The sequence below is a fragment of the Gopherus evgoodei genome, chromosome 1, assembly GCF_007399415.2.
Source record: "Gopherus evgoodei ecotype Sinaloan lineage chromosome 1, rGopEvg1_v1.p, whole genome shotgun sequence".
NCBI lineage: Eukaryota > Metazoa > Chordata > Testudines > Testudinidae > Gopherus > Gopherus evgoodei.
In genome coordinates, this window is record NC_044322.1 from 360,017,894 (window position 1) to 360,032,514 (window position 14,621).

Here is a 14,621-nt window from a genome sequence, read left to right on the forward strand (position 1 = left end):
AGGTTTTTAAGGTCAGGCTTGACAAAGCCCTGGCTGGGATGATTTAGTTGGGGATTAGTCCTGCTTTGAGCAGGGGGTTGGACGAGATGACCTCCTGAGGTCCCTTCCAACCCTAATATTCGATGATTCTATGATTCAGTTGTGCTGCTGTAAGATTTCTTGTGTAGCTGCTCTATGCCAACAGGAGAGAGCTCTCCCATCAACATAATTAAACGACCCCCAATGAGCAGCTGTAGCTATGTCAGTGGGAGAAGCTCTCTCACCAACACAGTCCTGTGCACATTATCACTTATGCTGGTGAAATTTATGTCGCTCAGGGGTGTGTTTATTTTCACATCCCTGAGCCACATAAGTTTTCCTGACATAAGTGACAGTGTAGACATGGCCTCAGTTCCTCTCTCTCTCCCCTCCCCTTCTAGTGTCTCCCTGGCAAGGCTTACATATAGCACTTTGGGATTGTTCAGGACATAAGCAGCTACATATGTATAAAATGTTTTCTTTTACCAAATATGAACAGTGACGTGATCATTATTTGGATGAGCTTTTCAGTTATGCATGGTCGGGTGGGGAAAGACCCCTACAATGGCCTATATCTGATTGATTATTCTCAAACACGGACCAGCAGTCTAGGCGTTAAACCTGGCAAGATGCTGCTCACCCTCAACTCCCCTTCCAGGAAATGGCAAACGCAAGCACTCAGCACCTGTCAGGATTGAGTCTAGATGCCTCCCCCAAAGCCAGAAACGGGAGAGATTCTCCACTGAATAACAATTACTATAATTATTATTTTGTTATACAGACAAAATGATAATTTGGGCTGCAAAGTGCTATGCGTGACAACGGGACTATATAAATTAAACAACAATGCTGCTTTGCTTTCATATAAACACCTTCACCCAATGATCTCAGAGCTGTTAAAAAACATTAATTAAGCCTCACAACAGTGCTGGGAAGTTAGCTTAAGGACTGCTATGAGCAATGTGTATGTGCTCTTGACTTTTATCTGATACAAGCAAAACAGCTCAGCTGTGTGTCAAAGGCCCTATATTTCTAACAGGTAACAGAGAATCCCTTTTAGTTCAAGTACTGTGCTTTTGGGACAGGAAGAACTGAGTTCTCTCTGGCCTTAGCATCCAACTGAAAGTGAATTTAAAGAACCCTAGTTATCCCTCTAAAAAAAACAACCACCCCTAAACTGTGGACAGAAAAACTCCCATTTACTACCTCTGTCTCTCCAGAGATCAGTGCTTGAGACACTCAGAGTGCACCAGTCAATGCAGTATAAATTCACTCAAGCCATTAAGCCCAAACTCCTACCACATCTGTACTGTGGAAAGCCGCGGTGGCTCATTTTAAGCAGTAATGCCATAACGATTACATGCTTGTGTTTCCTGGCTCAGGCTCTTGACCAACAGCCCTGATCCACTGGCAAGATGGGTCATTCGCTCATTAGTGGGAATATATTTCATTAGTCCCTTCTGCTCTCTCTCGGACTCCCCCGCTCTCTCTCCATACCCGAGTGTGCGTCTGGATAATGTCACTTGTGTGCAGGATAAATCAGCTGAACAAATCCTATTATATTTTGGAACACTGACAGCGACATGGTAATGACATTGAAACAGGGAAAATACTGTGTTGCTCCTACTGATCTCATGTCACCCACATGATCTAGCTGCCATGCCAACTTCACTATTGTACCAAGATGACAGAGGTCTTGGTTTCTCTCACCAGAGCCACCATTTTTGGGATGTACACGAACACGTCCATATTACAGATGGTCTGTCTAGCCTCTCCCATCTTTAAACCGTTACTAACACACCTACCTCCACAGTATCTGTACCGCTGTGGGAGACAGGCCACTGACTCGCTAACAGCACCTAGATTTAAACAGCGGGAGGCTGGTGAAATGAGAAAGAAACTGGGTGATGCAGATGGCACTGTTATATCAATTGTACACACACAGCGGGAGCTGGGCCTAGAACCCTGATTTTTCAGCTCCAGACAGCACAGCTGTAACACTGGAACCAAAGGAAAACTTCTGGTGATGGTGGGAATAGATCCCTTTATGCTTGCTGGGTGGCTAGCCAGGGACTCTGATGTCACTCACTCACAAGCCAGCATGTTATACAGCACATGCCTGGTGAAGAGTCATTCAGACTTGCTACATCTCATAGGCTGACAGATTAAGAGTCTGGTTCTTTAGCAAAACCTGCAAGGCCGCGCTCTTTATTCTTGGCATGTGTCTAAGCAAGGGAGAGGTAGCCAGTGGGAAGGGAGACTGGCCGTGTGGCTCATGCACTAGACTAAGACACTCTATAGCTCTGGGTTCAACTCCCAACTGTATCACAAGCTTCCTCTGTGACACTGGGCAAGTTACTTAGCCTCTGTGTGCCTCAGTTCCCCATCTGTAAAATGGGACCTAATGAGTGGAGGGGAGGGATAGCTCAGTAGTTTGTGCATTGGCCTGCTAAACCTAGGGTTGTGACCCCAATCCTTGATGGGGCCATTTAGGGATTCCATGCAAAAAAAAATCTTGCTTTGAGCAGGGGGTTGGACTGAGGTCCCTTCCAACCCTGATATTCTATGATTCTGATTTGTCTATTTACAGCGTAAACTCTTCAGGAGAGATACAGTCTCTTACCAAGTACAGTGGGACCTCCAGGTTCTCCTTCACTAGGAATAACAATGAGCAAGTTGCTGTGCTGCTTTGGGGAGATTTGCTTTCTACAAAGTCATGTGCTGGGCGCAATCTCATAGGACACCCCAGGAGCACTGAAACATCATGTAAATGTTTTTTTTAAGGACATTGCCAGTTTAGTGCACTAGCTGGTTCTTTAAATATTGAGTCCAAATCCAGCCCTGATTTACACCCTACGTAACTCCACTAGAGTCAGGGAAGTGAGAGGGGGCGGAAGTCAGTGCACGACAAGGCCCAGAGGGTAAAGCTAAATTCAAACGTACCCTTGACCCCCTTCCTCAACAGAAGGGACATTGTGAGGCTCCGGGCCCACGGCCAGTCGTGCTTTAAATAGCATCAGGCTTGTAGGGAGAACCCGAGTGCTTTTGCTTCTGGCTCTTGTAGGACTCTTGGATTCTGCTGCTTTTTTTAAAAAGCGGTTACGTAACTATCCCCTTGGGCTGCCAAACTTGCAAGGCAACGCAATATTAGGCCTGGTAAGTAGCTGTTCATCTGGCATGTAAACAAGTGCAAGGCAATCATATGGAGCCCACAGAAAACCTTAGGCTAAGCCACGTGCAATGGAGCTGCTGGGTCCCTGGCAGCCGAAGCGGCTAAAATCAGCTCCGGAACAACAAATCTAATCGGTTGCGAGACATATGGCAACAAGCAACCTTCAGCGGCTGAGACAAACTCAGCAAAGCTCTTTTCCACTCAGACAGCCAGGGCGGGGCTGCTGCTTAGCACACCTGCAAGAGACCCCGCCCCTGGAGCGGCAAGCACATCACACCAAATGCAGCGCGAACGCGGCCTGCAGAGGAGGGGGCGACATGGGGGCGGGAGCTAAGAAACGCTGCCTGAAACACCCCAGACACAACAGCACTACTCAGCAGCCTTGGGCCCCATTCCACCATCAATGGATGTTGTGTGTTAGCAGGGTCAACAAGCAAGCAAGAAGCCAAGAGAACAGCACAGAGCACAGGGTTATGGCAGCCAGTCATTTAAAGGGACAGAAATCTTACATATTTTTAAAGTAAATATATTTTAAAAGGGGGTTGATCTGCAGCTTTATTTTTTTCTTTAAAAGAAATTTTGGAGGGGAGTGGAGGGGAGCGGAGAGGAGAGGAAAGGACCAGAAGGAATTTACTTCCAAGGGATATTTGTTTTGCAGTGCTACAGACTGACAAACTGAACTAGTGGAGAATTATTATTGGTGTTACCATAGCATGTACTCTCTGTAAGAAGGACTACTTTCTGCTGTGGATAATACTTGATGCCTCTAATAAATAACATGTCTAGGTCATTAGGCCCTGATTCAGCAATGCACTTGAGCACATGTTTTGACTTGAGTAGATGCATCCGTGCTTTGCTGCAGCGTGGCCTTATAAAGGCACTTTTCAACCATGAATCTCAAAGCACTTTACAGGGCAGCTATCAAGTAAAAACTATGCAAATGAGATGTCACGTTAGTATGGGCGTGTCCATTCAAATACCAAACTTCAGCCTTTGAGCATGCCGAGTGTGAACGGGATGAATAATGTGTGAATAATGCACAAGGCACTACCTTGTTACCGTTCAACCTGCTGTCCTGGCTGAGCAGGAGTCAGGCTAACCTGAGTGTCTTATACGTGCAAAGTGTTGTGTCCACTCATCTGAGAGACCAGACTGCTGAGTGCTTCTTAAACATTACGAAGGCTTTGCCCGAGGAGGCAGAGGTCATCAGCAGGAGAGCTGGGACAAACCCAGTTCTCATATACTCAGCTCCACAGGGCCCCAGCTGTTCAGTCTAGAATACTCCATGTGTTCAGTACACTGTACCTACATCAGCTAATTAACCTACATGGCTGCTTCAGTGGAGGGGTTAAGAATTGCTGGGCACATTTTACAGAGGAGAAGCTAAGGCACAAAGAGGTAAAGTTCCTTGCCCGAGGTCACACAGCAAGTCAGTGGCAGAGCTGGATGCTGAACTCAGCAGCTCTAGTCATCCAGCCCTGTCCTCGTTCTACCAGAGTGCAGGGATAATAAATGTAGCCCTTCCATAGCATGTTTCACGTAGATACGATTCTGCTTTACAAGGCAAGTAAAGGTCAGATGGGGGAGCCATAGCACAGAGATGGGAAAGAACTTGTCCCAGGTCCCATTGTGATCATCTAGTCCGACCTCCTGTATAACACAAGCCATAGCACCAGCCCGAAACAATTCCTAGAGAACTCTTGTAGAAAAACCTCCAATCTTGATTTTAAAATGGCAAGTGATGGAGAATCCACCACAACCTTTGGTAAATTGTGCCAATGGTTAACTAAACTCACAGTTAAAAATTCATGCTGTATTTCCAGTCTGAATTTGTCTACTTTCAACATCCAGCCATTGGATCATGTTATACCTCTCTATGCTATATTGAAGAGCCCATTATTAAATATTTGTTTCCCAGGTCAATATAAACTAATAATGTCAACCTTTAGCTGTCTCTTTGTGAAGCTAAATACAGTGAGTCTATCACTATAAGGCAGGTTTTCTAATCCTTTAATCATTCTCAGGGCTCTTCTTTGGGCCCTCTCCAATTTCTCAACATCCTTCTTGAATTGTGGACACTCGAACTGGACACAGTGTTCCAGCCATGGTCACACTAGTGCCAAATATAAAGGTAAAATAACCTCTCTATTCCTGCTCAAGAGTCCCCTGTTTGTAATCTATGTGGATTTAGGAAATCTGAAAAAGGTAAGAACTGTGAGTAATGGAATGAAGTGGAAGGAAAATGTAAAGGTGGATAGGAGGAATACTTCCCAATGGGGGGATCATGGAAGAGTCCCTAAGGCTATAGCTTTGAGACGATCTCCCTGGTCACAGCCTTAGCAGACACTGAACCTGATACTCTGGATCTAAAACACATAATAAGCCTTTACAGGTTGAGCTAAAAGAGCAGTTTTATTAGTTCAGAAGCACCAATGGACTCTAGAGAGAGACACAGAGCCCCAACATGCTAGTGTAGCTTACATCTGCACTGCGGGATTTACCGAAAATATTCCCACTGATGAGCACAGTTACATGAAATAGTCCCTCGGAAGTTGATAGGCTACTGCTGTCAGGAACTACTCAGAATGAGCAAGTGCTCAACTCATACCAACATGAGTGCAAGGATCATACGTGCAAAAATGCAGGGGCCAGAACCCCTTACTGAACTTGCCCTAAACTGATCCAGTCATCATCCTTGCACACACTGAAAGTATGGGAATGCCACACAACCCCATGCATTGGAGGTCCCACCTCCTTAATTCGAACGCAACTGTCCATCCATTTTTCAAAGAGAAGATGATATTTTCCTATGCACTGAATAAAAGTTTTAGCTGTACAATAATTCGCCACCACTTCCCTACTGTTCCTGGAGACTGAAAAGGGGAAAGCTAAGGCGAGAGGCCAAACAAGGCTTTGCTTTTGGTACTACTTTTCTCCTAGCCTCTGGAAACGCTGGCACTTCTTACCACACCTCCACCCATCTCTATGGAGGATTCTATTTTGCAGACAGAATGCTCCGGGTGGGGATTCCTGGGAACAATTGACTAGCAAGTGGCAGTGTTGTCCAGTAGCCAGTGCATGGGACAGATTCAGAAGACCAGAGTTCTACTGCGAGCTGCGCATTGACCTACCCCATGATCTTGGGCAAATCGTGTTTCTCTTTGTTTCAATTTCTCCATCTGTAAAATGGGGATAATGATACTTTCCTTCCCCGGTAAAGCACATTGGAATCTTTGGATGAAAAATGTGGCGTAAGAACTTGGTATTATTATTGCTAGGACAGGTGTTTGCTCTCCCAACAAAAGCAGAAATTGAAATTAATAACCCATTGTAGGGGAGGGGAAAGATGAATAGTAACACACTAACATTCACAGCCACTTGCTCATCACAGTCGCATGGCATGTGGATCTTCAGGACAGCAGCAAACATAGAACTCAATTGCTCCTATATTAAGAACAGAAGAGCGGCCATACTAGATCAGACCAAAGGTCCATCTATCCAGTGTCCCATCTTCCGACAATGGCCAATGCCAGGTGCCCCAGAGGGAATGAACAGAACAGGTGATCATCAAATGATCCATCCCCTGTCGCCCATTCCCAGCTTCTGGCAAACAGAGGCTAGGGACACCATCCCTGCCCATCCTGGCTAATAGCCATTGATGGACCTATTCTCCATGAACTTATGTAGTTCTTTTTTGAACCCTGTTATAGTGTTGCCCTTCACAACATCCTCTAGCAAACAGTTCCACAGGTTGACTGTGCATTGTGTGAGGAAGTACTTCCTTTTGTTTGTTTTAAACCTACTGCCTACTGATTTCATTTGGTGACCCATAGTTCTTGTGTTATGAGTACAAGTACAGACCCCCTACTGCTTGAGCTATAAGACCCTCTGCCTGTAGCTGCTAGTCACAGAGGGTCTATGACACACCATTAAGCAGTCTTGGTTCTCGCCCACAGGACAGTGGTGCACCCATCAGTCACCACGTTATAACGTTTTGCACTTGCAAAGCATGTTCCGGCCTTGTCATCATCAATGCAGCGACGGTGAGTGACTCGCCCAAGCTCACATAAAAAAGTTAATGCGAGGTTTGGGAATATACCCAGGAGTCCTGACTACCATTCCTCTGCAGAAACTACCTGGCAACTCTGCCTCCCTGTAACTCACACTTTGATCCCTCAGAATAAGAGGCTATCCGAGCACTTCTTTAGCTGTCCTCCGAGCCAAGCCGCTCACCAGGGAATAACTTCAAAGCCCCCCTAGTTATGCCCCCCAAAGCCCCACTATCCTACGGTGGTGGGAAATTATTGTACAACCCTTTGAGAGCTCCTGAGCTCAGAAAGGTTTTTGTCCAGGGCTGCCACAAGAAACAAGAAGAGATTGAATACAGTAATTTAGACAGTCAAACTCCATTTCCTGCCAAAAGACAAACGAAAATACACACAAAAGGCAGCAGTCAGGTGGTGTCTGAGGGCCGGTGCTTGATTGTTTTGGACAGATATTTCACTAGAGTATCCTGGCGGCAGTGGCTAAGGTGACACCTTTTCATTTAAGGCACTCGGCTTTGTTATGCTGCAGTTCATCAAGCGGGAGCTTGTGAAAAATAAGAATCCAATCAGACAGATGAAAAGGCCTGGCTGCCAGGGTGAGCGGCTGAGCTTACCCCTTCGCTCTCCAGAATAGCGAGGGTCAATGGAGGAAACCTTCCACACCACCACCCCAGACACCATGGTTGGGTTTCAATCCCCATCCAGCACCCAGTCAGGTCATCTCCTCCCTTCCCCTGGGGTCTCCAAAGCAAGTGCTATGACACCAGTGCTATCTTCTGCTACAATCCCATCCAGCTCTGGTGTTTCAGAGCAGCAGACCACCTGGCTGTTCCCAGCAGCAATGGGCCATAGACGGCTCCACTGGGCCCTAAAGATGTACCGCAGAATGGGGAGTGGACTCCAACTAGCACTCTGCTCTGGGAAGTATCCTCCCTTTGGAGAGGCTGCCCCAGGAGATGTTGGAGGAGGCTCATTAGAGGGGGTTCCCCCCAAAACATTGATCCTTGGGAGCAATAATGTTGATGGGCTTCAGCCAGTGGGAGAGAAGGAAAGACAAATGGGCAGATGAGTGGGATCCTGAAGGGCATCCCCTAAAATAAGTTAAGGATTTTTAATATGGATAAAAGCAACAGCACACGGTAGCTCAAGGTGCCAGCATTTCCCAGGTGAGTGAAGGCACCCAGCTTTTAAATCTTGTGAAGAATAGTCCAGTGGTTAGGGAGTAAGCCTAGGACTCAGGATTCCTGTTTTGGATTCTCTCCTCTACCACAGGCTTCCTATGTGACCACGGGCAAGTCACTTAGTTTCTCTGTGCCTCAGTGCCCATCTGTACAATGAGGATAAATAGCACTGGGGACTTGGCAGGATAAATGTTTTTAAAAGATTGGAGGTGCTCAAATACGACAGCGATGGGGGTCCTATAAGTACCTGAGATAGAGAGAGAAACAATGCACCTGAAACCTGTGGAAATCCGTTATGCCCAAACCATAGGCACCGGAACAGGGGGGCTGGAGGCCATCCCCCCCACGCACACACACTTTAAAAAGTGGAATGGCTATGACTGCCTTCCCCTTTTTACCAGCTGTAAGGGCAAGCAACAGGAGGATGGGGCAGAGAGGAGCGAGTGGGGGAGGGGGATCTTGGGGAAGGAAGAGGCAGTGTGGGAGGGGACCTCAGGGGGAAGAGGCCGTGCGAGGGCCAGGGGAAGCAGTGTGAAGGTGGGAGAAGGGGCTCTGCAGGGAGTGGGGGCATGGTTCAGGTTCCTGTGAGCCCCCCCACATTTTTAGGGTGCTTTCACCACTCCTGGCCCAAACACTCATTCTGTGTCAGTTGTTATGCTGGGTTATCCGAACATGAGCAATTACAGTCACAGACATGCATGCCTCCTATAGTTTCTATCAGAGAAGAAGAGATTCTTCTTCACTTCCTGTCCTAAACTCCTTAGCAGTAGAGCTGGTCTCTCTCTCTCTCTCTCCCCGCAGCCCCCATAGGTATATAATTACATTTCATGAAACTTTTTGAAAGTTCAAAGTTGTTTCCCTGTCACATGGTTTAAAAAGCAAACCTACTTGTGGTGGTTGTTTTTAAAATGCATTTTTTCCACCAAAAAATTGTTATTAAACCAGCCACTGAAATGATAGGAGCGCCTACCAAACTTCGCTATACATGGAAAATGTCAATAATCATTTCGATAAACATTTGGATTTAAAAAGTGACAAATAATTGTGACGAACGAAACATTTCAAAAAAGAGATGAGGTCGGGGAAGGTAATAGCTTTTATTGGACCAATTTATGTTGGTGAAAGGGCCAAGCTTTGCGGCTACACAGAGCTCTTCTTCAGCTCCGGGAAAGGGACTTACAATGTCATCGCTCAGTACAAGGGTGTAACAGATCAGGAGTTGGCAGATTTCCCAAGAGACCCTCTGCCTGTAGCTGCTAGCCACAGAGGGTCTATGACACACCATTAAGCAGATTTCCCAAGAGACTGTTCAAGGTGAGGTGGGCAGTTAACGCGCCTACAGTCCTAGGGCAAAGGAGGGTTAGCAGAGTGGGTTACAGACAGTGATCGGTGATGTGATCGCTGAGTATTGTGGGATCAAATGTATTATTATTACGTTAAGTTATTCTTATCTCATATGTACACAGTGCTGACGAAACAGGGGGATGCTGCAGCGTTACCTGGAACCATTCATCACCAAGTGAATAATGCCTGTTTGTTTGAAAAGCCACTGAGCAGTCATAAAAAATGACCAATTTTCCCTGATTTATGCTGCAGATGAGTAACTACTGCCTTCTGCCCTTAAAAGGGAAGGAACGTGCACTATCTTTCATTCATCCATTTATCTACTGTTCTTCATTCTTCCCTTTCTGAAAACTTGACTTGGTGAGTAAGTTTGTGCTGCCAAACCCCCCCTGCTCTTGGTTAGTTTACTCCCCTTCTCTCTCTCTCTCTCACACACACACACACAGAGAGAGAGAGAGAGAGAGAGAGAGATTTTGTAAGCAATGGCACTGGTACTTTGCCTCCAATTCACTCTGCAAGCCAGGCCAGCCCAAGCCTTAGGGCCATTAGCTGGAGAGACTCAGACCCAGCTTCTTCTGCCCAAGCGATGAGCATGAGGCTTGGTGCACACAGGTCAGGTGAGTCACCAACTCAACAGCTCATTTTGCTTGATGCCAGCGGTCACAGCTGCCACTCTGGCTCAGCAGCAAGGCGCTCTGACTGGCTGGAGCAGTCAAGTGCAGCACGCCCCTCCCTGTCTGCTCTGTAATTATTCGTGTGCATGCTGCAGTCCCGTTACTGCCGCGTGCCGGGATGGCTCATTGATAAGACTCTACGAACTTGGTCGTCGCTGTGAACAATCATTGCACGGGGAAGAAGAAGGAAGCAGCCAAAAGGCAGGGGGAGGGGACTCGGATTTTCTGTTAACTGCTTGCTGCCCTATTCGAAAAACATGGGACTGGAGGAGCAGTACCCTGCGCTCCACCTCACGGAAATGTGTCTACAATGTGGGGGGCTATTGCTGTAGGGTTTAGGAATGAACTCTTTGTTTACTACAGGAGAGCAAAAAAATCAAGACCTTTGTTTGACCACATCTCTTAAAAGCCCACCCAGCTCTGCCTAATCTCTGTCAGTCTCACTGTAGCATTCCCAGAGCTTCTCACCACCCACCCCATGGGTCAGCCGAGGCCTTTGGCCAGGCTGGGGGCTTCAGTTTCTGATGGCGAGGCAGCAGTGCAGCCCGCCACTCTTCAATTCCCATTGTGCTGACAGGCAAAGCTGCTTTGTGGACACATTTTACACCTGCAACCATGCAGCCTTGCTGGTGGATGGCTGACAAGGGCTGTAACTGGGGCAAATCACCAAAGGAGAGAAGGCCCTAGAGAGACGTTTATCCCAGATATCTCTGCAGCCACCTCCACGTACTGAAAGACTATATGTTCCAGGCTTAGGGGGTGGGTTCTGCCAGCTGTATTTAAGTTGAGGAGTTAGTACCTTTCCCTGGGGCAGCCCACTGAAATCAAGAGGGCTGCTTCCAGAGCAAAGTGCTTCTGGACGTAAGGGTTCACAATCGAACAATACTCCGAATCGTGCCTTTCATTCGGGGCTGTCTGTGCACTTTCTCCACTGTACAGATGTAGACTGAGGCCCAATAATGCTTTGGCAGCTTTCCCTGCCTGGGTCACAGAGCAAAGCTGGGAAAGGAACAGAGTCCCAGTCCCCTGCTCCAATCACTAGGCCATGCTCTCCCTCCAACTCTTTGCTCACATTCTCCTATACAATTTAATAGTTGTTTTCAGCAAGGACTCATTACAGGGACCACAGGGATCTAACTGTCCCTTGTATGGCTTAGCAACGCCATTGAAATGATGGGGTTAGTGAGGTTCAGTGTTTTGTTTCAGCGTCCCAAACTCCCAGCACGACTCGCTGCAGGAGTATGTCTACAGGCAGCACATACCCCTATGTGGGGAGGTTTAGCGGTCCAACCAAGTAACCCCAGCGGAAAGTACTCAGCTTCAACCTAAAGGCAGCTCTTTGAAACAGCCACGCGCCAGAAAATCAAACCCAGATGTACCTCTGGGCTTGATCCTTCTCCCACTGGAGTCAACAGAAGGGTTGCTTTGGGCTCCAATGGGCAGAAGGAATCCGATTCAAAGAGAAGGCCTGAGTCTCATTTACACCAAGGCCTCTTTCTACCAGGAGCAGAGATGGGATTTTTGCCCGCTTTCAGCCGCCTTTACGCTGCCAGTGGCCTAAGCATCCTGTGAAACCACCCACAGAAACTAAATCAGACTAAATTTCTCTGCCATTGAACCAAATGGGGACTCCCCGGAAGAAAGTGGGGTGGGTACCGTGCGAATCAAAGAGGAGGCATTCCAAGTCTGCCACCTGACTGGGGGGCATTCCACAGGGCTTAGTTTGCAATGAAAGAGGCGCCGGAGCTCTGGCACTTATTTTACATTCATAACTGATACAGCAAGCCCAGAGGTGCCGGGGCTATAAACTGCCTGCCAAGCCTCGAGGTACCAGGCTCAGCAATGCAAGCCCAGGCACAAATTAAGTGCTCACGTTCCGACTCTGCCATTCGACTGCGGGGCAATGGAAGCACACTGTGTTTTCCATTCTCCCTTTGCTCAGACTTGAACTTGCCTCTCACTTGATGGAGCTAATTAAGATGGAAAAACCAAAGCACAACACTCTAACTATTACACGCAGCCCGGATGCAGTGCACGCTGTACGGCTGATTTCAGTACAGTGTATCAAAGGCTGCAATACACCGCCTGGGTTGAGGCAGATCCCAACAAGTGCAGCCTACACGATCAGTCCACACTAGCAGGCTTGGGCTTATTTGCAGAATAAACCCAAGCACCTCCCTGCTCCCTCCTGAATCTTCCCCTTGAATCTTGTAGTATTTAGCTCTGATCTTCAAGCTATTCCCTTATCATTTTTTTGGTGCACAGACATTGCAGAAGTGGCTCTGCATTGGGAATTGGGGACTTCAGTGGGTTAATGGTCTATGTTCCAGACCTCTAAAAAAAATATCAAGCCATTTCTTAGCCAATCTCACTTTGAAAATTAGTTTAGACTCTGCCTCAAATTAAGATTTTGGGGGTAAAATTCCAGCCAGAGGTGCCACCATAAGGGGTCAGGGTTTCAGTTGTGTAGAGGATTTGTGCTGGTCTTCTGGATGGAGGTGGAATTTCATCCCTAATTAATTATTTTGTGGAATAATAACTAAGTAAATGGGCAGATTCCCTCAGAACATCTCAAAGCACCTTACACTAATTCTTTAACAATCACAACCCTGCTGTGAGGTAAGAAAGCATTATGCTCCCCAATATACAAATGGGGAAACTGAGGCACAAAGCAGTCACATGGTGAATTGGTAGCAGAGCCTAGAATGGAACCCAGCAGCTATAGCTGCTAGTTCTCTGGTCTACTCAGCAGGCCACACTGTCCTGGTACAAAACAGCCACGTGAAGTAGCTCAGGTGGTGGAGCTCAGCATGGCTGGTTAAACACATGACTTACCGCGCTGCCACAGGGAATGTCCTTAACTTTGAGCCAGGCCAGATCTAAGGTCCCCTCTCCCCTGTAGCAGGACTGAAGCCTTTCTTTGATGCGGTCATTGATCTTTTTCAGGACGAAGATGCACAGAGCAGACTCATCCAAGGACTTCATTTTCCTCTTCTGCCCCTTGGAGAAGACTGTGAAAAGGATATCGTCGTCGGGGCTGGCACCCAAGGATCTGGCCAAGATGGCACCTGCCTTAGATAAATGGGCTGCTTGGAGGAGCCGATACTCCACCCCATTCTTCTCGCAGCCAATGGGCACCTCAACGTAGGAGTTGAAGGCTGCGTCCTCCTTGCAGAGCCGGACCAGCTTGGAGGTGTAGACCTGCTCCTTGGTGGTGGAGCCAGGCGGGGAGATCATCTCAGGCTGCAGGGTAAGAAAGTAGACGAAGTTGCCGCTGCTGAAGCCGTAGATGTAGTAGATGTCGAAGTCTGGGATGATGGTGAACGTGTCTGAGGGGATCTTGATCATGGAGGCCACAAACTCGTCGTGAAAGACATAAGCAAACATCCCATCTGCCTCGGAGTTCTTGGTGAGCTTCCTGCTGGAGATGGTAGGGAAGTACTCCGGCTTGCCGTCCACGGCTGTGGCGATGAACAGCTTGTCATCCATGTGGCTGTAAGAAACAATGACTCCAAAAACAGAGCCACTCTCGTTTACCCCAGAGAGGTAATGCTCCTTCTTATGGAAGGGCTCTCCCAACTTGAAGAGGTCCTCCAGCCTCAAGAGCTTGCAGATCCCCTGGTAAAGGCTCCCACAGGCGATCAACCTGTTCTCCTTGTAGTCTATCAGGAGCATCTTGTTGATGTTGTTAGTGAGAGTCAAGGGTTCATTGCAAGTCTGGACTATCCTGGGAGGATAGCACTTTGGGTTATCCTCATCTGGACCAGTCTGGTGGGTCACCAGAACTTTTAGGTCACTGGAGAGTTTGTAGATCCTGTTGACGGCCCCCAAGTAAATGTGCCCAGTTCTTTCATCAACCACCAAGTGGTTAAAAGTCCCCTCTGCCTGTTCTCCAGGGAAAGTGGCAAAGGGCCTCTTTGGATGAGGCGGCTGTTGCCTAGCGAGGGATGACATCATGGGAGATAGGAGCAGGTGGGAAATCAGGCAAGTCCATTTCCACATGGCCGCCGACATGGTTAGAAAGTTTTGTATTCCCAAGCGAATGAGGATGCGGAGCGGCAAGTGTTTTCAAAGTCCCTTCGTGGATTTTGTCCTACAAGAAAAGGGAGAGGAAAACAAAAGTATATTTACTATGGAGTATTTCCCACCCCTCCAGCCTTCAAAACCATGTCATCCTCAGAGCATA

At 47.6% G+C, this 14,621-nt stretch overlaps 1 protein-coding gene across 4 annotated transcripts in view; it reads right to left on the reverse strand.

Moving 5' to 3' along the window:
• The window catches only part of PLXNA4 (plexin A4), a 667,362-nt gene that overhangs the window by 613,965 nt on the left and 38,776 nt on the right, over positions 1–14,621 (reverse strand). For all 4 annotated transcript variants that reach the window (XM_030574789.1, XM_030574885.1, XM_030574977.1 and 1 more), the window contains exon 2: positions 13,271–14,528. In XM_030574789.1, coding sequence (XP_030430649.1) covers positions 13,271–14,449 — 1,179 coding nt within the window. In that variant the 5' untranslated portion in view covers positions 14,450–14,528. The remainder of the gene's footprint in view (positions 1–13,270; positions 14,529–14,621) is intronic.